This window comes from Haliotis asinina, chromosome 7, assembly GCF_037392515.1.
Source record: "Haliotis asinina isolate JCU_RB_2024 chromosome 7, JCU_Hal_asi_v2, whole genome shotgun sequence".
NCBI lineage: Eukaryota > Metazoa > Mollusca > Gastropoda > Lepetellida > Haliotidae > Haliotis > Haliotis asinina.
This window is the reverse complement of record NC_090286.1, coordinates 19,100,459-19,127,460: the sequence shown is the minus strand read 5'-3', so window position 1 is coordinate 19,127,460 and position 27,002 is coordinate 19,100,459. Positions and strand designations below refer to the sequence as shown.

The window sequence follows — 27,002 nt, the reverse complement described above, 5'->3', positions numbered from 1 at the left end:
ACATGCTTCCAGTTGTTGATGAGGTTGTGTTTTTGGTAGTGCTCATCTGACAGGGCTTGGTCACCGCCTGTCCCAGTTGACTTTGCTGGAGTCTCAAGCCAAGAGGGACTGTCAGAAGGCAGTGGAACAGCTCGACGCAGACAATAATGAGGTTTGTAAACCTGGAATCAAACCTCATGCTGTAGCCTTCTGTAAATTCAGCAAGAATAGGCAACCAGCACCACAGGTGCCTTTAGAAGATGTGTCTAGTTGAAGATCTAGTGCTCACAATGTTTCATCTGTGTCGTGGTGCCAGTGGTGCATCAGATCACCAACTGCCTTGTTGAACATTTTCACGGTGTAGATGATGCATCAGGTGAGGACCCATGAAGGTCCCAGGGAAGAATAGGCCTTCAGCAACCCATGCTTGCCATAAAAGGTGATTATGCTTGTCGTAAAAAGTGACTAACAGGATTGGGTGGTCAGGCTTGCTGACTTGGTTGACACGTCATCGGTTCCCAATTGCTCAAATCAATGCTCATGTTGTTGCTCACTGGATTGTCTCCAGACTCGATTATTTACAGACCGTTGCCATATAGCTGGAATATTGCTGAGTGCGGTGTAAAACTAAATTCACTCACTCACTCAGGTGATAAGTGTAAAGTCAGTGATAAATTTTCTGTTTGTGATGTAAAATTGTGTCAACACAGAACTTATGAATGAACTGTAGCCTTTATCCCTGTCACCTCTGTGTTTGCCCATGGTTTAGGTTGAGTGTGACACAGGGCAAGTACTGTCTGCGTCACATATGTTAACATCCACGTCCCACCACAAAGTCATGCGCACAGATTGATTCCATGTCAGGTTAATGAGAGTCTGGATGGCCTTGTGCGGAGCGTGATGAAGATACACTCACTGTACGACCCGCCTGTGGAGTCCAGACAAGAGGCCTCACACCCTCCAACCTTCCTCTCACATGTGAAACTGGATGACTACCATGACATGGAGGACAAGTTCAGCCATGAGCTGAAATTATTTACCAAGAAAAGATTCTTTGATGTGAGTCACTGAATACTTTCTGTCAGTTTGTGTTTGCAGGTCATGTGTATGGTGTACAGTGTATGCAGATCATATGTACAATATCTGTATGCAGGTCATGTGTACAGTGTCTATATAGGTCATGTGTACTGTGTACAGTGTATGTAGGTCATGTGTACGTTATCTGTATGCAGGTCATGTGTATTGTCTACAGTGTCTTTATGTAGGTGATGTGTACAGCGTCTGTATGTGGGTCATGTGTACAGTGTGTGTAGGTCATGTGTACATTATCTGTATGAAGGTCATGTGTATTGTGTACAGTGTCTTTGTGTAGGTCATGTGTACAGTGTCTGTATGTAGGTCATGTGTACAGTGTCTGTATGAAGGTCATGTGTATTGTGTACAGTGTGTGTATGTATGTCATGTGTACAGTGTCTGTATGAAGGTCATGTATATATTGTCTATATAGGTCATGTGTACTGTGTACAGTGTCTGTATGTTGCATACAGTGTCTGTATGCGGGTCATGTGTATTGTGTACAGTGTCTGTACATAGGTCATGTGTACAGTGTACATAGGTCATGTGTACAGTGTCTGTATGAAGGTCATGTTTATATTGTCTATATAGGTCATGTGTACTGTGTACAGTGTTTGTATGTCGTGTACAGTGTCTGTATGAAGGTCATGTGTATTGTGTACAGTGTCTATGTAGGCCATGTGTACAGTGTCTGCATATAGGTCATGTATACATTATCTGTATGCGAGTCACGTGTATTGTGTACAGTGTCTGTATGTAGGTCATGTGTACAGTGTCTGTATGTTAGTCATGTGTACAGTGTCTGTATGTAGGTCATGTGTACAGTGTCTATATGTAGGTCATGTGTCCAGTGTATGTAGGTCATGTGTACATTATCGGTATGCAGGTCGTGTATTGTGTACAGTATGTAGGTATGTAGGTCATGTGTACAGTGTCTATGTATGCCATGTGTACAGTGTCTGTATGTATGCCATGTGTACAGTGTCTGTATGCGGGTCATGTGTATTGTGCACAGTGTCTGTATGTAGGTCATGTGTACAGTGTCTTTATGCAGGTCATGTGTCTAGTGTTGAATGTTCACATGCAGGGTGTTGCGGAGATGGCTGGTCAGAATGAGAGGACGAAGTATGAGCTGCTGGAAGTGTCCAACCCAGAGTGTCTCATGGTGCGGGGAGAGAAGCAAGATGTCACGGTGCAGGACTCCCAGGAGTTGGCCAGACTAAAGGCTGTGTAAGAACATGGGGAAACTATGCTGATTGTTTACCACAGCCCTCTAAGAAACTTTTGGTCAGATCCTGAAAAACAGCATGCGTATTTATTTGAGCATGTCCAATGGGAGTACATATTTAACTGTATCCAAATCTCAATCAGAGAGCAGTGCACTTAGTGCCAGAGACATCTGTATCATTCCCCAGTTTGCCTGAAAGTTGTTGAGAGTTGAGAAGGTAGGCAGTAGATGTAATAGTTTCTCACACTAACACTGCTTACCTAAAGTTTACCTTTAAGAGACCATCTCTTTTCCTAAATCATCGTACAGTGCAATGAGGCACACTGCCCATCAAAGAATTTTTAAAATCATGAGTCACACTGTCCAGATATCTCACCATCATTACTTTCAAACCACATATGCCTACAAGATTATTTTGACTGCTATTCTTGGTCATTATTTCACAATTGTTTTGGCTCATTAATACATTGCTGAGAAAGCATTCCTCCATGATTGAATCACCTTCTTACTGGAATACCCACCAATCACCCAATAAAACTTGTGCAACTTGAAGAAGATGTTCCAGTAGAAAATCAGTATGCCCTGCACAAGTCATGTCACCTTCGAACCCATGAAAGTTAGGACTATTCTCTTGATGCTGCTGAATTGCTTGTCAGTACTTTGGACTACATCTCGAAGCATCTTAGCTATTCCTACTTTGCATGTTACTCTGAGTATCTATGAATCTTTGAATCTACGCTCCAGATTGCCTTCACATTTATCAGCAATAGGATTAAACGTTTCAGATCTTGTACAACTTATCATGACGTTAATGTTTTACAAGCTGATATGTTCCTTGATAAATGTAGGCTTCATCTAATATCTCAGTTAATGACTTTTGTAAAGCATGACTATACACTGATAGTTATGATGAAATTAACATTATTTCTTGTCAGCTGTAGCATATAGCTGAAGTTTGCTGGTACTTAATTTTATAAGAAATGCCAAATCTAAAATGATTTCTTTGCTTTAACCCCTTCTGATCTGACAGTATTAATCAGAATATTGTTTCCTTTTTCCAAAACTGACACCTGTGAAGATCCAGTAACCAGACTCCAGACTAGATTATTTACTAACTGCTACCATATAGCTGGAACATTGCTGAGTGTGGCATTAAATGGCAAACCAATAACCAAAGCAGCCATGTCCACAGTGGTCTGGTAGCTTGTTTACCAAGAAAGAGAACTGTAGTCATTTTTACAAATATGGCACCGAGTCGCTTACCTTCAATCATTATCAGAGTATGCTCTGCATACTCTTATGGTATGGAAAATATTGGTGGCCTAAGTGGTATGAAACATTCTCATTAATTTCCTCTCATATTTTGAAAGTGTAGTTAATGTAGCCATGTTTGTATGTGATTGTAGGTATCCAATCAGTCAGAGTCAGCTGATTGAGGCTTCAACCAGCGAGAAACAAATGACAGCAACAGTCAGTCACACACAAAAGATCATTCAACAGTTGCAGAAAGGGCAGTTTCCCATGGATCTGAATAAACTTCGGTATGGATGGACATTTGGTCATTATCATGGCAGTCTGGAAACGATGCTTATACTCAGCAATACAAGTATTACTTGTGATAGTTATTTAACAAACAGAAATCATTTTCCAATAATTTGAATGAAAATTGATTGTAATGCTGTTGTCTGTTACAGTGTGTCCATCATGTTTCAGGAACTCTTGTGTCTGTTACAGTGTGTACATCATGTTTCAGGGAGTCTTGTGTCTGTTACAGTGTGTACATCATGTTTCAGGGAGTCTTGTGTCTGTTACAGTGTGTACGTATTTCAGGGAGTCTTATGTCTGTTACAATGTGTCCATCATGTTTCAGGGTGTCTTGTGTCTGTTACAGTGTGTATATCATGTTTCAGGAAGTCTTGTGTCCGTTACAGTGTGTCCATCATGTTTCAGGAACTCTTGTGTCTGTTACAGTGTGTCCATTATGTTTCAGGGAGTCTTGTGTCTGTTACCGTGTGTACATCATGTTTTAGGGAGTCTTGTGTCTGTTACAGTGTGTACGTATTTCAGGGAGTATTATGTCTGTTACAATGTGTCCATCATGTTTCAGGGTGTCTTGTGTCTGTTACAGTGGGTACATCATGTTTCAGGAACTCTTGTGTCTGTTACAGTGTGTCCATTATGTTTCAGGAACTCTTGTGTCTGTTACAGTGTGTACATCATGTTTCAGGGAGTCTTGTGTCTGTTACAGTGTGTCCATCATGTTTCAGGAACTCTTGTGTCTGTTACAGTGTGTACGCATATGTCAGAAGCTCTTGTGTCTGTTACCGTGTATACATCATGTTTCAGGGAGTCCTATGTTTGTTACAATGTGTACATCATGTTTCAGGGAGTCTTGTGTCTGTTACAGTATGTATATCATGTTTCAGGGATTCTTGTGTCTGTTACAGTGTGTACGCGTTTCAGGGAGTTGTTTGTTGGCATGCTGTTTGTACATGTTTCAGGGACTCTCTGCAGGAAAGCCATACATCTTTGAATGCAGTGAGGAGAGACCTCACGATATTGCAGCAAACAGACATCCCTGCCCTGATCAGCAGGTCGGCTGACCTTCAGGGCACCAACATCATAACTGGCGACTACAAGCTGAAACTGGCCAGACAGGGCTACTTCACCTCCAATCAGGACCAGGTGAGGCGTTAGCACTTTGACAGGCCCTGTCAGGTGCTGTGTGTTGCAGTTTCCTTCACATCTTTATACCTTTGAAACACAGTAGGTAAAGGTCATCCAGAGTGAGGTGGGCTGGACATTGTGGCTTTTTTTGTGTTTGTACGGCCAGGGGTATATGTCTCTTATCAATATCAGTGCAATAAGTTCTTTTTTCATACGAATAATGTTACAACCAAATTACACCAACATTCATCACATGTAAATTTGTTAAATAATCTTTTTTAACTCTCTTTAACCCTGACCTTTGTAGATATCACAAACTATCTGCCAATGAAAAGACAATGAGTGATAACACACAGATAATAAATTTTCAGATCACTTTTATTTCATTTAATTTTATGTTTTGCACAATTACTTTTATCCATTATTATAAATCTAATGCTGTGTAAGAGTATGTGTGCCATTATTGAGACAAACATCAGTTCTTAAGAAAGAGGTTTGTTGCTGCAAAACACTTTTGTATACCTTATGATGGCACACCATGCTAAATGTCATGATGGTGATGAGAAATGCACATTAGTTGCCTGGCATAAACATCTTTGATGTATTTCTTTATTTGAGGAAGGTTCTGAACATAATATGGAATAGCTACAGAGCAATGCTATGTTGTAGTTGATTGGTCAGCTGGTGGTGCAGCGAGCACGCAATGAGTTCCTGACGATGGCCTACGAGATAGAGGCCAGGAATCACCGTGATATTCATCGTCTGCTGACAGCCGTAAGAAACACACTCCAGCAGAACCTGACTGAATGGAGAGACAGACAGGTAACCCACAAATGACTATCAACTGACTGGAGAGACAGACAGACAGACAGACAACCCACTAATGACTATCACCTGACTGGAGGGAGAGACAGACAGACAACCCACTAAAGACTATCACCTGACTGGAGGGAGAGACAGACAGACAACCCACTAATGACTATCACCTGACTGGAAGGAAAGACAGGTAACCCACAAATGACTATCACCTGACTGGAGGTAGAGACAGACAGACAACCCACTAATGACTATCACCTGACTGGAAGGAAAAACAGGTAACCCACTAATGACTATCACCACTGTAGGGAAAGGCGGTAACCCGCTATTGACCATCACATACCTGGAGGGAAAGACAGGTAACCCACTAATGACTATCACCAGACTGGAGGGAAAGCCAGGTAACCCACTAATAACTATCACCAGAAAGGAGGGAGAGGCAAGTAACCCACTAATGACTAGTACCTGACTGGAGGGAGAGACAGGTAACCCACTAATGACTATCACCAGACTGGAGGGAAAGCCAGGTAACCCACTAATAACTATCACCAGAAAGGAGGGAGAGGCAAGTAACCCACTAATGACTAGTACCTGACTGGAAGGAAAAACAGGTAACCCACTAATGACTATCACCACTGTAGGGAAAGGCGGTAACCCGCTATTGACCATCACATACCTGGAGGGAAAGACAGGTAACCCACTAATGACTATCACCAGACTGGAGGGAAAGCCAGGTAACCCACTAATAACTATCACCAGAAAGGAGGGAGAGGCAAGTAACCCACTAATGACTAGTACCTGACTGGAGGGAGAGACAGGTAACCCACTAATGACTATCACCAGACTGGAGGGAAAGCCAGGTAACCCACTAATAACTATCACCAGAAAGGAGGGAGAGGCAAGTAACCCACTAATGACTAGTACCTGACTGGAGGGAGAGACAGGTAACCCAATAGTGACTAGCACCAGGCATGGAACACATTAGGGACAGAGGAGTATAATTTCACACTGTCTTAGTTTACACTGTAAGATTCTTATGCTAAAATGCTTATTAGAATTCCTAATGTCTTTTGCCAGTTTAAAAGCTGAATGTTCTCAGGTAACACTTGTTGATTGTGTTGGAGAAATTATGCGCCTTTGTTGTTGTATCTGTTTCTTGTTTTCTATATTTTATAGAAGGCCATGGAGGATCCCTTTATTACCCCAGCCAGCCTGCAGCGGGGAACCATAGACTCCCGAGACAAGGCAACTGCCCGACTGCACCAGATGCTGGGTGAGAGCTACACAATAGGGATGGTGAACTGACACGGTTACTGTGACACCAGTACCTCTATTTCCTCCCTATCAGTTAATTCAGTTAAAAAGAAATCTTTGACCGAATTGTATCGGAAACCATTAACATGTCAGAAATAATATGTTAAAATACATTGTCATTTTTGTTGGAGCATTTACTACATATATATGTGATAACAATGACCACACTAGAAACACTTGAACCACTATTGCCACATTTGTTTTGCATACCTGTTCTGAAACCTTTTTATTGATGAATGTGTGTTGGTCATGTACTGATGTAACCTCCCCCATCCTCGATATCTCCAGATGATGCATTCCGATAACTCTCCACTACACCCTGGATGCATGTACAGCTAGGCCCAATGAGCATACCAATTACAACCCACTTTTGCCTTTTAAAGAATTGAACCTATTAAACTTGGCAACACAAATCATGCAGAGGTACTCTGAAAGGAGTAGGAGTTCTTGCATATTTTTTAAAGTTTGTCTTTTTGATTTGTTTGATTTCCCCCAAGTCTGAGTTGCATTGTGAACAAACCTTGCAGCTGCAATCGCTATTTATTTATTGACACTGGCAAGCTTGGTTGTAGCAGTGGCTTAAAAGCTGATTGGCTACTGTGAGAATGCGGAGCCAGCAAAGGAAGTTAGAAGAATTATTATGCCTAGATGTAGATGCATCCAGGGTATAATTGAGAGTTATTGGAACATATACCCTGGACATATCAAGGATTCCATAGGTACTGGTTGTGTACTGATGGATTATGTGACATATTCCCCACCCTGTATGTGTATTGGGCATGTACTAATGGATTGTATGACAAACCCCACCTACATGTGCACTGATGGATTGTGTGATATATTCATCACCCTGCATGTGTATTAGGTGACATATCCTCCACCCACATATGTATTGGTTTTGTACTGACGGATTGTGTTACATATTACCCACTGATGGATCGTGCTACTGTTATGCAGCAGGGGGTGAATATGGAGAACAGCTGTTCCTCACCTATGCAGGGATGGTGGATGGTGCCCAGCGGCTGCAACAGAAGCATGCAGCAGCAGATTCAGCACTTTTGTCGAACATGGACAAACACCAACACAAGACACGCCTGCTGTAGGTATCAGTAGTAAAGGAACAGGCAAACAAGGAAAATCCTGGCACTTTTTGTTTGATCAAATTGTCTACATCTGTGCTAACTAGTCATTGTGTCACTGTGTGCTTCATGGAGATGCAGGTCTGTCATAACTTTGTGTCTGTGTGTCAGGGGAGATACAGGTCTGACATTACATTGTGTCTGTGTGTTAGGGAAGGGGAGATGCAGATCTGTCATTACTTTGTGTGTGTGTCAGGGAAGGGGAGATGCAGGTCTGTTGTTGCTATTTGCCTGTGTGTCAGGGAGATGTGGGTCCAAGTCCCCCCTAAGTAATTGAAGGAATTACGGCAAATTTGAAAGAATTGCATCTCAAATGTATACAAATGCAGCCCACCCACAAAACAATTGCAACGATATCAGTAGTTTAGCGGTAATAACATAAACACTATGCCCCTATCGGAAGCAGTGTTGGTAATACTTAGAACATGCTTGACCATCTTCGGAAAAAAGTGCCTTAAGTCCTGCCCCTGTTGGTTGTTTACGTCTGAACATCGGATGCCTCAGGGGGCATGACTTATGATGCTCTTTTGCAGTGACCATCTTTCCCCCCCCCAAAAAAAATAATCCATAGCTCTGACAACACCTCATCCCTAAACACAGATGTAGCTGCTATGTGTCTATGTCAGGGAGGTGCAGGTGTGTCATTGCTATGTGTCTGTATGTGAGGAAGATGCAGCAGGTCTGTCATTGCTGTGTGTCATGGAGATGCAGAACTGTCATTGCTGTGTGTCAGGGAGATGCAGGTCTGTGATTGTTCTGTCTGTGTGTCAGGGAAGGGGAGATGCGTGTCTGTGTGGACCAGCTGTACCATGGATCTAGCACAACTAGTGGGGAGCCAACACTGACCCCACCACTGCTGCAGGAGACCCTGACCAATCTGGACACAATGCTGGTCAAGCTGGAGGCTTCCATCATTGATGTCATCAAGGATCATGATACTAAGAACAAGGTAATCAAGATTCAGTTAAGCGTGTGTGCTTGTATGAGTGAGTGTGATGGATTTATGACTGTTACTGAGTCAAATTGTTTCATGAAAATGTAATGAAGTGGTTAATATGCGTTTAGACCTTGATTCTTCCAACCATACAATGTATATTCTCTCACATTTTCTCATCTTATGAAAATCATCTCTTTAGAACCAACTAGCAAATTGGCACATCTTGGATTTCACTTTCTCGGGAAGGTACAGATTTATGTACATTGACCCTACCCTATACTTTTACTGAGAAATCCCAACTATAACATGTTACATTTGACCACTTAGTAAAAGTCACTGTGTATAGCTTATGTCATGGGACCTATGCCAATTTACACATGTCAGAGGGGTACACTAGGAATATTGTCTAGACAACTACTTGCCAGACTTCCATGTTTGTGGAAGCTGTGGTGGCTGAGTGGGTTATACACACGCATGTCCTCAAACCCCAACAGCATGAATTGTTGCTCACTATATTGATTATTGGATTGTTTCTTCCAGTTTCATTTATTTACATGCTGCATTTTTTGCTGAAACCCTGCTGATCGTGGCATAAAACATCAAAAGAAAGATACAAAAAATAAAAAAGGGCTATACATTATTATTATGTAAAACCAATCATTTCTGTTTGCTCTTGCTGTACATTGATCAAACTTCTGCATGCAGGAAAAGTAATTACATTTTTGCAAGTAAGATTTAAATGGGATACTGATAGTTGAAAGCCTATATACATAATTTTTTGTCTTGTTGAGAAAAGATGTATATCAGGAAGGCCAGAAATGATCATCAGTTTGTTTTTAACAGCTACTTCAAAGCAATCGACTCCAAGCAAAAGAGAGGGACCTATTCACATACTTCTACAGTAGACCAGACCAACTGAGAGAGACATTAGAGAGCATCACAGAGCGCCTGCAGGCAGAGACAGTTCACTGACACCAGCAGATCCCTGGCCAACAGAGACTCTTCATTGACAGTCATGGCTGCTCCTCCCTTTAGGGAAAAGGTCTCCAGAGTGGTTTTGACTGTTTATTATTGTGTTACCATAAACAAATAGTCTATGTTTTGTTGTGTTTTTTATTAAAAGTGAAAGTATTAACTTCACATTAGTTGTAGGCCATCTAAAATATAGGGTAGAACATGTCTTCAGCAACCCATGCTTGTGTAAGAGGCAACTAATGGGATTGGGTGGTCAGGTTCGCTGAATACGTTCCCAACTGCTCAGACAGATGCTCATGCTGTTTATCACTGGATTGTCTAGTCCAGACTAGATTAATTACAGATTGCTGCCATATAGATGGAATATTGCTGAGTGTGGCATAAAACTAAACTCATTCAGTCAGATTATTTGTCCTTGTAGTCTTTGTGCTGAACAGTATTCAGTTTTGGTAATTGACAGATTTGCTCAGTATTTGTCATTCTGGGGCAAAAGAGTCTATTTTGTGATAAAATGTCTATGCCATATGTCACAAATATTGATCAAATGGTGCATGCCTCCTTTTGGCACTTAGCACATTATAGTATTTTGGGGTTTTATGGAAGCATGACATATCTGCATACAACAAAGGCAAAATGATAAGTCAGTCTTGTGTATACACAGAAACTTGTGTATAATCAGCTGAGTGAGAAATGTGTTATCACTACATGTATAAGGAAAGCCAAGTGAAGCTTGTAGCAGATGTTTGCTCAGAAAACCTATGATTCTGACAAACCAGGAGTAATGAAGAGAGTGATTCTGGTGAAAAGAGTCTAACCACAGGTTCAAGCTACAAAATGACATGTCAACTGTTACATCATTTATTTCTATAATAGTGCTCATTATGCATACTCTCATTTTATGGTTTAAAACAATGTTAAATTCTATATTTTTTATTGGTATTGATACAGCACAACAAATTTTGGCTAAGATGTTCTCATAAAATCATAACACTAGTCAACAACATCACATGCTGCATATAAAGTGTCTCCTAATTGTCAACGATAAATATACATCACAGTGGACAGTCTGTCATTAGTGTCAATAAAACCCCAGGTTTTCCAAAAGCAATCTAGTTGCAATGAACATTGAAGACCCCTTTTTCTGAAACTTGTCTGCCATGCAATTCAGCTGTCGCCCATTACGAACACACATAGCTTGCTCTTCCTGCACAAGTCCATTTCCGTTGAGATTATTTGAAAACAATCACATTAACAATGTAACTAACACAGCCTTGAGGCAAAGTATATGACAAAATCTCCGACAGCCACTCTTTCCTGCAAAAACACCAATAAAAAGTCAATTTTGAAAGACAGAAGAATTTGTGCTAAAGGTATGTGCAATACCTAAGAATGATAACCCATATAGATAACAAACATATTCCAGTATTGTTATACCAGGCACCAGGTGTGGTGACAACAATCATTTTTAGTTAAGCTTGTAACAGCTAGACAAAACTCGACCCAGCGGGTACACCAAACCTTGTTGAGGGGGAAGATCTGGCTTCTTGATGTTAGGGGTAACTTATCTCACTGTGGGTAAACTTGAGGTATGGCTTGTGCAGTTAGCAAACACAACCCAGCATGATTTTACACAAAAAGAGATCAAAGTATGGTTGGTTTAGATTGAAGAAATTGAGATGGAACCCAGTTGATTCTGATATCACCACTGGTGAGATAGTTCTGAAGTCATATATAATAACAGTGCTGTAACAGTAACAGTCATTCTTCACATCATGGAATTATAATAATGTTCCTGTAACAGTGGTAAAACTTACAGGAGACGAGTACAGATAAAAATTTATCACATATCTCCGACTCATCATAATGTCCAAATAAATTTATATAATAAATGAGCAAGGGGACAGCTGGATGGGGTAAGAAATAAAAGAAATATACATTGTAGTCTAAAAATAAGTCATCGGATGCTTATATCATTGGTGATACCTGCATTATATACAGTCAGTGGTAAGTATGTACACAGGGAATACTGCTTGATAAAACACTGCATAGGTTATCTGGAGAAATCAGCTTCTACTGAAACAGCCCCAGTATCTGTGCTAGACAAAGAGGGAAGCGGCACCTACCATCAACATGTAGAAAGCTGCAGTTTTCAAAGCTGTATTTAGTTAGGAATGTATTTGATTGAGATGAACTGATACAGTTGAGTTCAGGTAGGACTAACATGACTGTTGAATGATCTAAACCTCAAAAACTGTGTTCACATGAATAAAACATAATATATACATTACAGAATATTGAAATTAAACTTATACAAAGAAGCAACCCCTAAACAAAGCATCTCCACATAAGCAGGACACAACGTATCCAGATGCCCTGGCACACTAAACATGGACATAGGTGGGAGATGCGGGGTGTAGTTTATATTGATCCTTGCACCCAAATATTGCCTTACAGCCAAATATTTCCATACACAATGACATTGGTATTTCAAAGATATATTCAATATTGTTCCACTGTTGTAATAATTGCCCCTAAATACCAATACCACAGAAAGACTGTACAGCTGCTCTGTAAACCAGCTGACAAAGTGTACATGCACCATCTGCTGGCTCAACATTTCTACATTCCAAACACCACTGGACACAGCAATAGGGCTATTGATAGAAATGGTAATTACTTAATAAAAACAAGTCTGTTGATTTTCATTACAAAAACAAATCGATGTGTTGGAAATACTGTCAATTAGTACCATCAAGTGGGGAAAGTGATGTCAATGTTGTACAAAAAAAACAATACCTGCTCTCAGAAGAATTTATATGTGATGTTGACAATGAACTATTCCCACCAGGTATCTACATCTACATGTGACCTTCACAATACATTTGGTACTAGCACAAACCTGGAATGTTGCTGGAACGACACACAAACAACTTGGTCCCATTGTAGGATTGTTCTCATGTTGCTGGGTGGCAAAACCTACAGTAACGTTATATTAAACATGCAAGCTAAAACTTGTCCTAGCTTATGTGGAAACAACACATCTCTGTTGTGAAAAGCAGCACGCCAGCATGAGTTGACAATGCCCAAAGGAGGCAATGTACACTGCAAAGCTAGGAATCCTTGACATGTTACATGGACCAGTACACTGGATATGTCACAAACATGAAAGTAAAAGCTAATTCGAACTGGGCTTAAACAATACACGCTGCAATATGATATGAAACTCGAGAGGTTGTGATCAAATTCACAACATGGTCCATAACTGAAAGGCATGAATACCTTGACCTACTGGTTAGCTAAACACATCTGAATGTTCATGATGTGTTATTTGCTAATAACAAATTTGCTTTTCTAATAAATATGTTTATACCATAAATCCTGACCATTCACAAAGGTTTCACTATTGATATAAGATAAAATCAGTTTTCAAAATAGTACATTCTCACCAGCCAGAAAGACGTCTGATATTAATCTCAGAGATGCATAACATCTCAGCTAGTGCTGACTTAGTGTTAATTGTTGAGCTAAAATACTGGCTGACAAGGTTGTCCTCACCAATGCTAAATGATATACAATCACTGTTTATGCACACACAACCTCATGATATGAAGCATGTGGCACAAAGCATCCTAACAAACATGTATTAAGAATATTTTGTCAAAAGAAGAATTAGTCAATACAGATTGGAAATATGACAGACTAAGTAAACCTAACTTTGCAATACTAAATGACTGCATGATCTGTCATACTTTAACAATAACTTAACATCTAATCACAGCCCAGGCAACATATAAGTTCTACATCTATCTGGACTGGTAGCTTGGCTCTTCATCTTCCTCAGTTGTCCTTATGATTTGATTATTGCACAATCTGACTGTCATCCAGATTCCCACTTCATCCAGAAGCACTTCATCTACAGTACTGTTCCTCAGCAACTACAAAGTAACATATCTACACAAGACTCGTCTAGGTGCTGCCTTAGGCACCAGCTACTGCTTGTATTCAACATCCAACATCTCAATTTGTCTGTCTTGTGCTCTTCCCTCGACTAGTGGCAGCAGTAGAGACAAAGGTGTGACAACACTAGGTGGTATCAAGCTAGCCTGGATATTTCATGCTCCTGAATGTTTCTAGGTGTCTTAAATTGATAATCTCCTAACATCATTCGTGTCAATATAATGACTTCATTCCTTCTTCTTCAAACTGGGCCCAAGCATCATTCAGTTCCATGAATATCATCCTTGCCAGATTTTCATGTGGAGAGCCAGTGAGCTGAAACAAAATTTGAAATACTGTATTTCAAAATAATATGCTCCATGCTAACACACTGCTTTTGAAGCAAATTCACTATGACAGCATATTTCAGCAGACCTGTAAGTGACTAAGTATTCTCTGTTCAAGAAAATGGACAAAATTGGTCACTCCACTATCCAGTATTCACAACCAAGAGGACTAAATCAAACAGCCTTTAATGCAATCGCAATGTTAACATAAAAATGTTGATGATTCTTTCTTTGTAGTGTAAAGAAATATCATGTGTACTTTTGAATACGTTTGAAATCAGAAATAATTTAAGTTACATTTATTAAATATAGCACTGAATTGTGTAGTTTTGATTACTGATTTTACTGCATCAACGGCAATGCCAATTTGTTTTATCATAAGTGAGTGAGTGAGTGTGTTTAGTTTTACGCTGCACTCAGCAATATTCCAGCTATATGGCGGCGGTCTGTAAATAATCGAGCCTGGACCAGACAATCCAGTGATCAACAACATGAGCATCAATATGCGCAATTGGGAACTGATGACATGTGCCAACCAAGTCAGTGAGCCTGTCCACCTGGTCCCGTTAGTCGCCTCTTACGACAAGCATAGTCGCCTTTTGTGTCAAGCATGGGTTGCTGAAGGGCTATTCTACCCCGGGACCTTCACTGGTCTTTTATTATAAGTACTGTCACTTCACATTGCATCAGATATGCAGGTTTTACTAGTCAGGGGGAACCCTGATGTTGATTAAATTACATGACATGAGTATGAGGAAATTGACCACTGATACCACTTAAACTACAATGTAACTACAATGTAAACAACATAACTGTTGCCAGTGTCATAGAACTCTTGCCCTACACTTAAGTTATCGGTCTATATCCACATGTTGTGGGGCCCTACATAAAAGTTACAGGTCCATCCCTACATTTTGCAGAGCCCTACACATAAGTTATTGGTCTATATCCACATGTTGCTGGGCCCTACATAAAAGTTACAGGTCCATCCCCACATTTTGCGGAGCCCTACACATAAGTTATTGGTCTACAGCCACATGTTGCTGGGCCCTACATATACATTCCTGATCCATCCCCACATGTTGCTGGACTCTACACATACGTTACGGGTCCATCCCTACATGTTGCTGAGTCCTACACATAAGTTACTGGTCCATCCCCACATGTTGTTGGATTCTACACCTAAGTTACTGGTCCATATCCACATGCTGCTGGGCCCTTCATATAAGTTACTGGACCATAACCCCATGTTGCTGGGCACTACACATAAGTTACCGGGCCATCCCCACATGTTACTGATCCCCACAGATAAGTTACTGGAACCTGGACTCAATACATGGGAGTTACTAGGCCACAGCCACATGTTGCTGGGCCCTACACCTAAAGCCACTTGCTAGGGCTTACACATAAGTTACTAGCTGGTTATTCTAAAAAACGTTCATAGCCCTATGAACCCTATTCCTAACACACTGGCTACAATCAAAGTTAAGAATTCTTAGGCTACAAACGTTTCAAGAAGGGCCCCGGTCCATAGCCACATGTTATTGGGGGTTTCACAAAAGTTTCTTGACCCTACACAAAATTTACTGGCCCTAGTCACATGCTCCTGGTCTGCACACCTAAGGTACTGGTCTATAGCCATGTGTTACTAGGCCGTATGCAAAAGTTACTTGGCTTTAGTCACATGTCACTTCAAAATTCTCACTTTGTCTGGATGTACGGAAAGCACAGCCTTCCTGTACACTTTCTTGACTTGGTCTGCTGTGACGAGCTCGTGCATGCCGCACTGCTTCCAGCGCTTTTCTTCATCCCATAAGACATTCTGGAGGGAACACAGCAGTGCCCGGATGTTCTTCTCCTTCCCTTTGGACCATTCCAGAACCTGGAATGTACACATATCAGGTTAACATAAAGTAACAACTGATAAAATAGCCACAAGATTATCCTCTAAATAATTTTCAAAAGTGTCTATAACAATAGATAGCAGAAGTTATGGCAGAACAAGCAAGTGACTATGGTCTTGCAACAATATCAACAATATTGCAGGTATGTTATAGAGGGGACAGCAGAGCCATGATACACCTAAGGCATGATGACTTGTGTTGCTGAGAAGGAAGACCCCCTAGCAAGCAGCTGAGAGACCATTAATAGTGAGAGGCTTTCACTACATTGCCTGGAACTCAATGAACAATGAACACTGACCTCGCATGCAGTGTGTAAAGATACCTTAAGTTTTTCAGGGTCCATGCATTCAGCCATGATTTCCTTCTTCATGTCCCCAAGAGTCTTAGGACCTTCATTTTCTTTCTTTGAAAACTGGTGCTGGTCAAGGAGGTCTTCAAAAGCATTTGTTGACACCTTTGGTTTAGGTCCTAGAAATAAAAAAACCCCAAACAAACCCCAGGTTAATGCATCATTCCAGGAAGGAGAGCCTGGGGAACGAGACATTAGTATCAGTAAAGGTATGAGTATTCAATAAATGTACCAAAGGTATCAGAAAGCAGTTGTCTCAGAGGATTGAAATAATCGCTAAACAAGGAAACATTCATAAAAATGATGACACTTTCCTAGTCCTTGTTCTGATGATGTAGAGACCCCAAGAAACAAACCGACTCTGAACGATAAAACAGTAATTTCAACCCTCAAAGCATGTGGTATAAAAGTTTCATGTTCAATTGGGTAATGAATGTTAAAAGTATAATGAAATGTGTACATACTTGCAAAGACTTACTAATAAAAAGACTTGCATGTGTTTTAACATGATTTAATCTGACAGCTCAAAGCATTGTATAACAGATATTCTAACCCCATCAAAGCATGACTGTAGTTAGTGAAGGAAACTCCTTTAGAATACAGCGCCATAATCTGTCATGGCTCTCTGTCATAGGTTACTTGTCACCAAGACAAGCAACCAATTTTGTGAGAATCCATCAGGCACAAACTGGTGACCTTCAGATTGTTTGCCCAACATCTAACATATGATGTACTCTTAACATTTTTGTGTGAATACACTATAAGAAATGTGACACTAAAATAGCACTAGATAACCCTTGCAGTCTCATGGCACAAAGTATTGTTTTCGGTGACAAAGTTTCACAATTATTAGTGGTGCACCGATTGATCAAATAATCGGTATAATTGATCGTTTGACAATCAAACTTTGATAATTGATTGAAAATATTTCCATTCTTTAACTCTGTATATTATCTTAAAGAATAACATAAATGATTGGTGTACATTCAATATTTGTAAATACCTCTAGGTAGGCTTGCAATTGCAGCCATAAATACAGAAAGTCAAGTCTATTTATAACTTGCCAAAGGTTAAGTCATTTTTACCTTGTGCATACATATACTATTTAATTACATGTTTGAATATGCAAGCATTGATTAAGGTTTCAAAAATGTAGTATGTAATGAAAATGTGGTTCTAAAAACAACAAAATACTCCTGAGAGTAGCATGTAATCAAAACAAGCAATTTGATTTGTTGTTCTGACCGTCACCAAAATGTCTGCTTTCCATCTTCGTGAAAACATTTTGCAATTGTGGAAGGGTCAATTCTCGTCACATTCATGGACAAGGGTTGAAATGGATAGCATTATTGATATAAGTTATTTACTCTTATATGTATAGCCATTCTACTTTGATTTCTCCATTGAATTCGACATGTAGATATTGAGTTCAACTTTTCTAAATTTTCGCACACACGACTGATGTACATATCATTTACATGTAAATATAGTGATCTTAATTCATATTTGTTGTCAAATACTCGAAGATTTTTAATATCCTTTGTCGCAGTGTCTTTAATCAATTTCTAAGGAAGAGTGGGTTACAATCTCTTGTCAAATGATATATCTTTCATACAAGCAATCATGTTGCAGTTGCGTCATCAGCTGGTCTTCCGTTCACCAGTCCATACTTGTAGTCAATCATTTATCAATAATTAATCAACAGACTACAGCAATAATCAATTCTGGTTTTAGGGGCCAATTCCCAACACTACAAATTGTGTCATTAGGTATTGTAATACTTAATGTGAAAGGCAACTTAACAATTCCTATTGTCCTAATTCCAATGTCCTATTTTATGCAAGCAAATGGTTTGTCAAAGTAAGGGACAGAACAGGTAATATTAGGGATGACAAGCATAACAGAATTATTTCAGGCTTAAAACAAAACCATTACAATAAAATCATAACAGTTGGCATCTGTTGGCTTTACAAATAATGTGACTATACCAAAACTTTTTCGAGTCCCACGGTCCTCTCTTCCACCAATAACACTGGCACTGTAGTTTGGTTTAGCAAAATGCTGCTGCTGTTGTTGTTGTTGCTGCTGCTGCTGCTGCTGCTGCTGCTGCTGCTGTGATGCCTGGTGCTGCTGATGCAATGGGGATGATCGGCCACTTTGCCAGCTCATTGATCCTGTCATGATGGTGACAAAACAAAGAGTTACACTTGGACTTGTTGCATAATGAAGTTATTAATTCTGAAAGGACCAAATATTCATTAACAATAGTTTAACTTAAATCAAAAATATTATTTTGTTTATGGCCTTAAATAACCTTTTGTTTGATACCCTTAACAAGCAAAGGCAATGTCACAAAGTGATCATAATTGACTGAAAGGCAGGTGCTCCAAATGCCAGACATCAAACCCATATGATTACAGCTACAAAACCACTGGCTACCTAGCAATGTAATTTCACTGGACACCACTTGGTAACACTAGATATGCCCCACCAATCCTTTCAGTCTGACTGACTGTATTACCAAATTAAGTGTGGTGACATTAGAAACTGATTATGAAACTAGGAGTTACCTGGACCTCCAAATGCTGGTGAATTCTGCCTAGGACCTGGCTGCTGTCTGGCTGAAGGCATACTTCCCATTGGCTGCTGACTCTTGAAGTTGCCATGACTACTGCTACCTTTCATGCCAGACAATTTGCCTTCAAAATACATGGAGATGCATGCAGAAATTATGGAAATGAGCAATACACATTTTGACTTGTTAGAAATCATATCTGTTTTAGACTGACTATTACCTGAAGTATGTGTCACTGTGTTCTTTTAGTGATCATAAGTGGTAAAATTAAACCTGTATCAGTGACCTTGAAAATATACACAAAACATATCCAGGAATCCACCACAGTGCTGCACATGGCTATCAGTAGTACCATAAATGTATGTAGCAAATTCTGCAGCTATAGTAACATGTTACTGGAATATATCATTGCAGACATCAAACTAGTTCAAGAAACAATTTATAATAATAAGTTTACAATGATACCTGTAAGCGGCTTGCCATGTTGATATAGGAGCAAATGTGTCTTCAGCTGTCTATCAACTCAGTTTACTAGACAAATACATGGGCTAGATTTATATCAAATCAATGCTGTCAATACCCACTGACTTAAGAGCAGGAGCCCTATTTCACGAAATGTCCGTAGCCCTAAGAATGATCAACTCTGATCGTAGCCAATGTGTTAAGGATGGGCTTAATAAGTTCGTAGGGTTACGGACGTTTCAAGAATAGCTAGCCAGGGTATATGTAACATGACTCACCTAGATCAGCAAATGGATCTGCTTTAGGCACCGGTCCAATGCCTGACCCCTGAGATGCAGACATTGGGGAAGTCATGCCAGCTTGCTGTGGGAAGGACGAGCTGTGGCTCTTAGACATACCCATGCCCATTCCACCAGCATTGGCAGGTTTGGGAATGTTGCTGTTACTGCCACCACTCTGGAGAATGTTGCTGGCATCCCAGTTGCCCATTAAATCATTGGGATCTCCAACTGTTTGATTTGGATTTTCCATGAAACTAACAAAATCATCTGAAGTTGGTCCACCACCTCCATTCTCAACAGTTGGGACTGAACTTTGGAAAGGGTCAAAGCTTCCACCACCCCCATTCTCTACAGTTGGGGCTGAGCTTTGGAAAGGGTCAAAGCTTCCAAAAGAATTTGTATTACCAGAATTATTAGTAGCTGGTTTTTGACGTGATGCCATTTCTTGGAAAGGATCAAAAGTGTTTCCAAACTGGATGTTAGAAGACTGTTTATTGGAGGGATCTACTTCTGCAGAGCCACTAAGTAAGTCAAAGTTAGTTGGATCACTACCCATATTCAGTAGGTCCATCTGGTCAGCCACAGGATCACTTTGTTTAGACCCTGTACTGTTCATGTTCAGTAAATCTGCAGTAGCATCACTTGATGCCGGTGCACTGAAATCGCTAAAGAAGTCTGTATTCTGGGATTGAGGGGCCTCCACATTGTCACTACCATTGCTACTATGAGTTCCTGCACGGTCCCGAGACAGAGACACAAAGTCATCATCTTCATCATCACTAGCATCTAGTAGCCGGATTTCTACTTCTGTGGGTTGGCGGGGCTCTACAACTTCCCCTGATTCAGCTTGAACATTAGTCTCCCAATCAAGTGTTGTGAAGAAGTTGGACTGACTCTTGGGTTCACTGGCCTGTTTGCGGGCAGTCTCTGGCGTTACTGCCTGTTTCTTACTAGGTGTTGATGGTTGATGAAGAGGACTGTCTGATGGACTCTCAGAGTTCAAACTAGATGTTCGACTTAAACGAGATTTGGCTCTTTCTGAAGCACCTGTAATGGAGACAAGGAAAGGTTAGTTACAACAGTCTTACGAAACCACTATCAACTGAAATAGTTCAGGAACCTTCAATAAAATAGACATACTACTAAGAAGAAAAGCAATCATCTGGTTGTTCCCAGTGATCAGAATGAAATTTGCTAATACAGCAATTTTGGTTCAACTGAGCATCTCGCAAAAATGGTTCTTGCCTGTTTTACTACCGCTTAATTTATACGCTCGATTACTACTAATAGATATTGATTGTAATGTCAGGTTAAGCTCTTACCGAATTCGGACAATGCCTGATGCAATTCATCTTTCCCAGAAAACAGAATTCTGGGAGTGAGTTTTTCTGTACTGAACTTAAACCAAGGATACTGCTTTTCTGCCTGCGATCGATCAGTTGGTGATACAGCCAGCTCCAATGAGACAGAGAACAAGTCTGGGTACTTGTCAGGGGTGTCCATCTGGTCCAGCTCATACCTGTGCACAAAGCACAACTACACTCAACCCATACACCAAAAACAATGGGTATCAAATATGTTATGATCAAATCAAGCAACATTACTGACAACATTACTTGACGTAGGGACACATGGTGACCCATTGTGAAGAGAAACACTGTGACCTACTGTGACAGCTTGAGATAGGAACACACTATGACCTACTGTGACAGCTTGAGATAGGGACACACTGTGACAGCTTGAGATAGGGACACACTGTGACCTACTGTGACATCTTGAGATAGTGACGCATTTTGCACTAGTGTGACAATTTGATGTAGTGACAAACTGTGACAGCTTGAGGTAGTGAGGTAGTGACACACTGTGAACTACTGAGACAGCTTGAGGTAGAGACACATTTTGCCCCAGTGTGACAGCTTGAGGTAGTGACACACTATGACATATTGTGACAGCAGGAATTAGTGACATACTATGATCTAATGTGATAGTTTACAGTAGAGACAATATGACTTACTGTGACAGCTTGAGAGTTTTGGTGCCTGGAGCAATGAAACCACAGTGGAACTGCAGCTGACAGATCTTCATGGAGGTGATCTAACAAAATTATAAAACAGAAGCCATGTTACAGTTACAAGGAGATACCTTACCAAGTACAAAATTATTAAAATCTAAATATTTGAGATATTTACATACTTCGTTACCATAGGTCTTATGCATATAACCCAAGCTTCACTTCAAAGAGATGAGACAGCCGTTAATTTGAATTTTCGTAACAATCATTTACATCAGTAATTTAGGGTCTCGACATATATATCTAAGCTAAGTAGGTACTTTCATTTTGGTTAATTCTGTAGTTTATGAGAAAAACTGTTCCCATTTCAGGAGGTATGTACAAAGTTGAAAACCACAGGACAAGGGACATAACTGTTCATTAAAGGAATTTGCCTCACTAAATTTCAAATGAACTTGAAATCATGACCACTAACACAACACAACTACATAATGATGCTTTTAATGTTTCAGAAAAGAGTGAGTTTAGTTTTGTGTTGCATTCAGCATTATTCCCACTATATGGCAGTGGTTTGTAAAAAATCTAGTCTGGAGCAGACAATCCAGTGATCAAGGGTATGAGGATTGATCTACGCAGTTGGCATACAATGAAATGTGTCAGTCAGGACATTGAGGGTTACTGAAGGTCAATTCTAACCTGTATCTTCATGGGTCTTTGTCAGAAAAGAACCTAGCGATACTTTGAAAAATAATGGCCTAACAATGTGGACCATACAATCTACATTCTCTGAAATATTGTACACACTGAGCAGAAATGGTTCAGCAGTGGCCAACCTAACTACCATGATGGAGATACTGGAAATCAGACTGACACCTCTTGAGGCATCAACCTTGACAGACTCAAGTGTTACCACTGTGGTTATGTTTAGGAAAATGTACCTTTCCCTGGATCTTGCCACCAAATGTTGATCTTGCGTGATAGACAACAACAGTCACATCTCCCGTACAGGATGCATTAAGCGGCACCCGACATGATCCATCCTCAGTGGTGAACTGTCTGCAAAGGAAACATCACTATTATACCATGGACATGGTCAGTACACATCTGAAGTATGAATCTGGAGGGAACTTGCCGGGATGTTCAGAAATGCAGAATTAGTAGTAGGTGATAACTTGAACACTAACTGAGGTCACCACACTCTGACAAATGTAAAAGTTGGGGAACCGTATTTTTCATTTACAACTAACAAAATTGAGAGACACATGGGAGTTAATCAATGTTGATATAATGATAATAAGGAATGTTTTGAGAGTGCATCACCACACACATGTCCTCATGGCCAAAGTTGCTTTTACAGGAGTTGCCCTGGAAAGATGATTGTTGTATGATGTGAAATTTGCATGTGTACAATTTTCATTTTCAAACAACAAAAATAAAATCCAGCTGGTAACAAACACAAACAACTGTATGATGCAAGATGACTGCCCAAATTGGAGGTCAACAGTGATTTATTGACCTTCTTGAAAGCCATCAAAATCAAGAATAACACCCCATGCATGTGTATATGGGGTTACTGCATTGTGAATGTACAAATGTTGTGTTTAGGGGTTCATAAGACGTCTGTCTTTGTTGACACTTATACTTCCTATCCAAACTGAAAGTTCAGGTTTCCCTAGTTTCTAGGAAGAGTATACATAATGAGATCCACCTTCACAAGTCAAGATCTAAACGGTATCAATAGATATTTTTAACCGTGACTAGCACCCTACACAACCAATCGATGTCTGATTGGCAGATCATTTCAGCAGACGTTAACTATATCAGGCAATGGTCGCTGACCAACAGTCATGATGTTGATGGGAGCATCGGTCATATGCTATAACAGAGGGATGGAAAAGTTCACACAAAAACAAGCAACAGTCAATGAATACATCTATTCCAGTGTTAGGGGTTTTCGATGATGGAAGACAAAAATGTAATTTTTATCTTAAATATCATTTAAAGTTTTGTTTTTCCTAACTGTGAGCGATACAGGTATATTCACCTATTTCCCACAAAAATATCACATATTTCCCACAAAAATAGTGTTGATGACATCGTATCAGTGAAACTGTAGCTGCTTGCAACATCCGGATATTTTGTATGTGTTTTCGACAATGAGCCCTACTTTTACCTCTCTGCACAGGAGAGTGTTTTGATCATGTGGCTTCCTGTTTAATACATGACCTATCAACAGCAGACAGCTGATCTTGCTGGATTTCCCTTGCTATTTTTTGTTAAACAGGCAACTCATTTCGCACCTGAAGTGGTATTAATGATCTTGGGTAAATGATATTGATGTTTATTTGCTCTTTTTGCACCTGAAGTGGTATTAATGATCTTGGGTAAATGATCTTGATGTTTATTTGCTCTTTTTGCACCTGAAGTGGTATTAATGATCTTGGGTAAATGATATTGATGTTTATTTGCTCTTTACATAACAACTTCTGGATTTCAATTGTCAATAAGGAACTGGGCATCTACCGATGAAACTGTTCGTGCACTCCAATTGCGCACATACTTCCCCGATATAGTGCTAGCAACGCAATCGTCTAAATCACCAGAACGTTGAATTCAGCTAGCTTTGAAATATATATACTTGACAAAAAACAGTTCGGAATATATGCAAAAATTTTGAAATTATCAATAACGACCTATTTATTTATGGACATACTGATAAAATATCAATCATTAAACTATTAATATCCCTAACTTATTTTGTCCAGTATATCTGGATCTTGAAGTCCATTGAGGTTGCCAACAGAGGTCTCTGAGCAATGTTATTATGGAACCTTTGTCTTTACAACATATACAGCTGTTTTCTGAGTCTGTGTAGACTGTCAAAGACCTTCTGGGACGTTGAGTGAAAGGTGGAAAGGTTGACAAACACCATTTATTAAAATCTCCATGGATATCAGCATACAATTACACTTCCAGATCTCTTGAGGAGTCACATACATATCAGGGCTCGATTTAAAGCTTTGTTACTTACACTGGTGCAGCCCAAACTTGCAAAACTTACTAAGCGCATCCTAGTTATTAGTTTAACTTGCACATGGTGCATCTCAGTTTTTGAGAAATAAACCAACAATTACTCTAACCTTGCTATCTATAGACATGTCTCAGTTATGAAAGCTCTTGTAAATAGTGATCAGCTGTGTATCTATGTTGCTATGGACATATGTTTAAGTGTACCAAAACCTCTGACATTTCATCACACTATGCAGTAACAAGAATTTGGTTGGTGTAACTGGGTCTTTATCTCAGGTTGCACCTGGTGCAAGTACCTTAACATCTCTAAAATCTCTGCATAATCATTCTGGCATCTGTCACTGCTAATCTTTCCAAGTCATACCCATCCCAAGCTGATGTGAAGTTCCAACCATGACTGGCTTTCATTTTACTGTCACTGGGTTCCAGCATGCTGGCTGACATCCGCAACATATTGTCTTCAGTGCATTTAATGTCCAGCAACTGACAGTGTGTGGAGGATTTAAATTGAATCACAATCAGGAAATTGACTAGAGAGTCTATTATCTGCTGTACCAGTAGTATAGGGAATGATAGTCCGAAAACACTTTTCAAAAACCCCTCTAAAAAGCCTCATTTACTAAATGAGGCTTTGGTGGGACCATTAGCTCTTGCTATTATTACCCCTACTACAAAGCCACACCATCACGTTTACCGTGACTTGGCAGGCGGTAACACTGTGCCGTACGGTACGATCAATAATTCTTCTCTTACAAACCCCCTACCCGGCCCACCCCTCAAGTAGTACATATCCACTTTATCTATGTTGTAAGTTTTGACTGGCCATATAGGATCGGTGGCTCGCTTACGGTTATGTTATGTTTATATCAATGAAACAGTTTAATGTGAACCGCCTACGATCTCTTTGGTGTTCATAATAAAGGCTTGCTGGGCTTTTTGTATTCCCTGTGCTATGTACTTTTTTTTCTCGTCCTCACTGATAGCAGACTTACGAGACTTGGATCGAATATCTTGTTTCATTCCGTTATATTTTTTGAGTTCAGATAGGATTGAACGAAACTCCTCTTCTGAGATTTTACTGTCAGAGAGTGCCGTGGAAATACGCTCACTAACTGTGTTCAGCTTTGCTTCGGCCAGAACCCTGATCTCGTCGTGTTTCAATGCCTTACGATGCAGTCTGCGTGATACCAACTTAAGCGTCAACCCTAACACCCCCGCTATCCCAGCTGTTATTTCAAAACCTAGCACTATAGGTGCAGCCACGATGGTGGTTAACAACCCAACGCCTGCCGCCCCTAGTCCCATGCTGGTTGTAATAAGGATAGTGTCAGCCCCGTCTACGATATTGAAAGCTCTATTATATTTTTTACATAGTGCTTTCCGCGTGTCACGGTCTTGTTCTAGTTGGCGTTTCACATCACATAACTGCCTCAAACGGAACCCATCTACGGTTTCAAGCGCCTTCGCTACTTCCTCTACGACTGGGTACAGACCCATCCTATAATGTATATTTTGAAAGATATTTTAATTGGGGTTCAGTTAATATTCTATCAATGTACTTGAAGTCTACAAGTTCTAGACTACTAGTCAGGGCAATAGGTGAGAGCCTAATAGACTTTTCTGTTGTAATAGAAACCCCAGGGAGGCTTATTAAACGTTTTATAGAACCCGTGGGGGTATCCTGTTGTATAACAATACGACAATATTGGTATATGTAAGACCAGCGTATTGACACCCCGGGTAAAATTTGGTGTACTATTGGGGGGTCTCCATCGAATGAATCTGTAAAGTAGACTTCTATGATGAGGGTGAAAGGGGAGGATATTCTATCAAGATTACTGCTAAATGTTAATTTATTGTTTGGATAAACATTTAACCCCTTTTTGCCGTGACCAATAGATGGTATGTGTACTAATGCCCTCTCCGGAATGAAATCCCCGGCCCAGATACCATTGTTCTTAATCTTAGAGACAAACCC

At 40.1% G+C, this 27,002-nt stretch overlaps 2 protein-coding genes across 3 annotated transcripts in view; one reads left to right on the top strand and one right to left on the bottom strand.

Annotated features, from left to right (window-relative positions):
• The window catches only part of LOC137290734 (HAUS augmin-like complex subunit 3), a 30,839-nt gene extending 20,586 nt beyond the window's left edge, over nucleotides 1-10,253 (top strand). For both annotated transcript variants that reach the window (XM_067821849.1, XM_067821850.1), the window contains exons 5-14: nucleotides 40-151; nucleotides 844-1,038; nucleotides 2,141-2,283; nucleotides 3,688-3,822; nucleotides 4,783-4,966; nucleotides 5,618-5,770; nucleotides 6,941-7,037; nucleotides 8,036-8,177; nucleotides 8,989-9,166; nucleotides 9,998-10,253. In XM_067821849.1, coding sequence (XP_067677950.1) covers nucleotides 40-151; nucleotides 844-1,038; nucleotides 2,141-2,283; nucleotides 3,688-3,822; nucleotides 4,783-4,966; nucleotides 5,618-5,770; nucleotides 6,941-7,037; nucleotides 8,036-8,177; nucleotides 8,989-9,166; nucleotides 9,998-10,126 — 1,468 coding nt within the window. In that variant the 3' untranslated portion in view covers nucleotides 10,127-10,253. The remainder of the gene's footprint in view (nucleotides 1-39; nucleotides 152-843; nucleotides 1,039-2,140; nucleotides 2,284-3,687; nucleotides 3,823-4,782; nucleotides 4,967-5,617; nucleotides 5,771-6,940; nucleotides 7,038-8,035; nucleotides 8,178-8,988; nucleotides 9,167-9,997) is intronic.
• A 720-nt stretch (nucleotides 10,254-10,973) lies between these two features.
• The window catches only part of LOC137290509 (cyclin-G-associated kinase-like), a 69,791-nt gene continuing 53,762 nt past the window's right edge, over nucleotides 10,974-27,002 (bottom strand). Inside the window, exons 16-24 of the mRNA XM_067821489.1 lie at nucleotides 22,933-23,050; nucleotides 21,998-22,077; nucleotides 21,306-21,502; nucleotides 19,981-21,030; nucleotides 19,236-19,364; nucleotides 18,654-18,839; nucleotides 16,639-16,784; nucleotides 16,118-16,294; nucleotides 10,974-14,401 (exon numbers count right to left, since the gene is read on the bottom strand). Of these exons, the coding sequence (XP_067677590.1) occupies nucleotides 14,300-14,401; nucleotides 16,118-16,294; nucleotides 16,639-16,784; nucleotides 18,654-18,839; nucleotides 19,236-19,364; nucleotides 19,981-21,030; nucleotides 21,306-21,502; nucleotides 21,998-22,077; nucleotides 22,933-23,050 (2,185 nt within the window). The 3' untranslated portion in view covers nucleotides 10,974-14,299. The remainder of the gene's footprint in view (nucleotides 14,402-16,117; nucleotides 16,295-16,638; nucleotides 16,785-18,653; nucleotides 18,840-19,235; nucleotides 19,365-19,980; nucleotides 21,031-21,305; nucleotides 21,503-21,997; nucleotides 22,078-22,932; nucleotides 23,051-27,002) is intronic.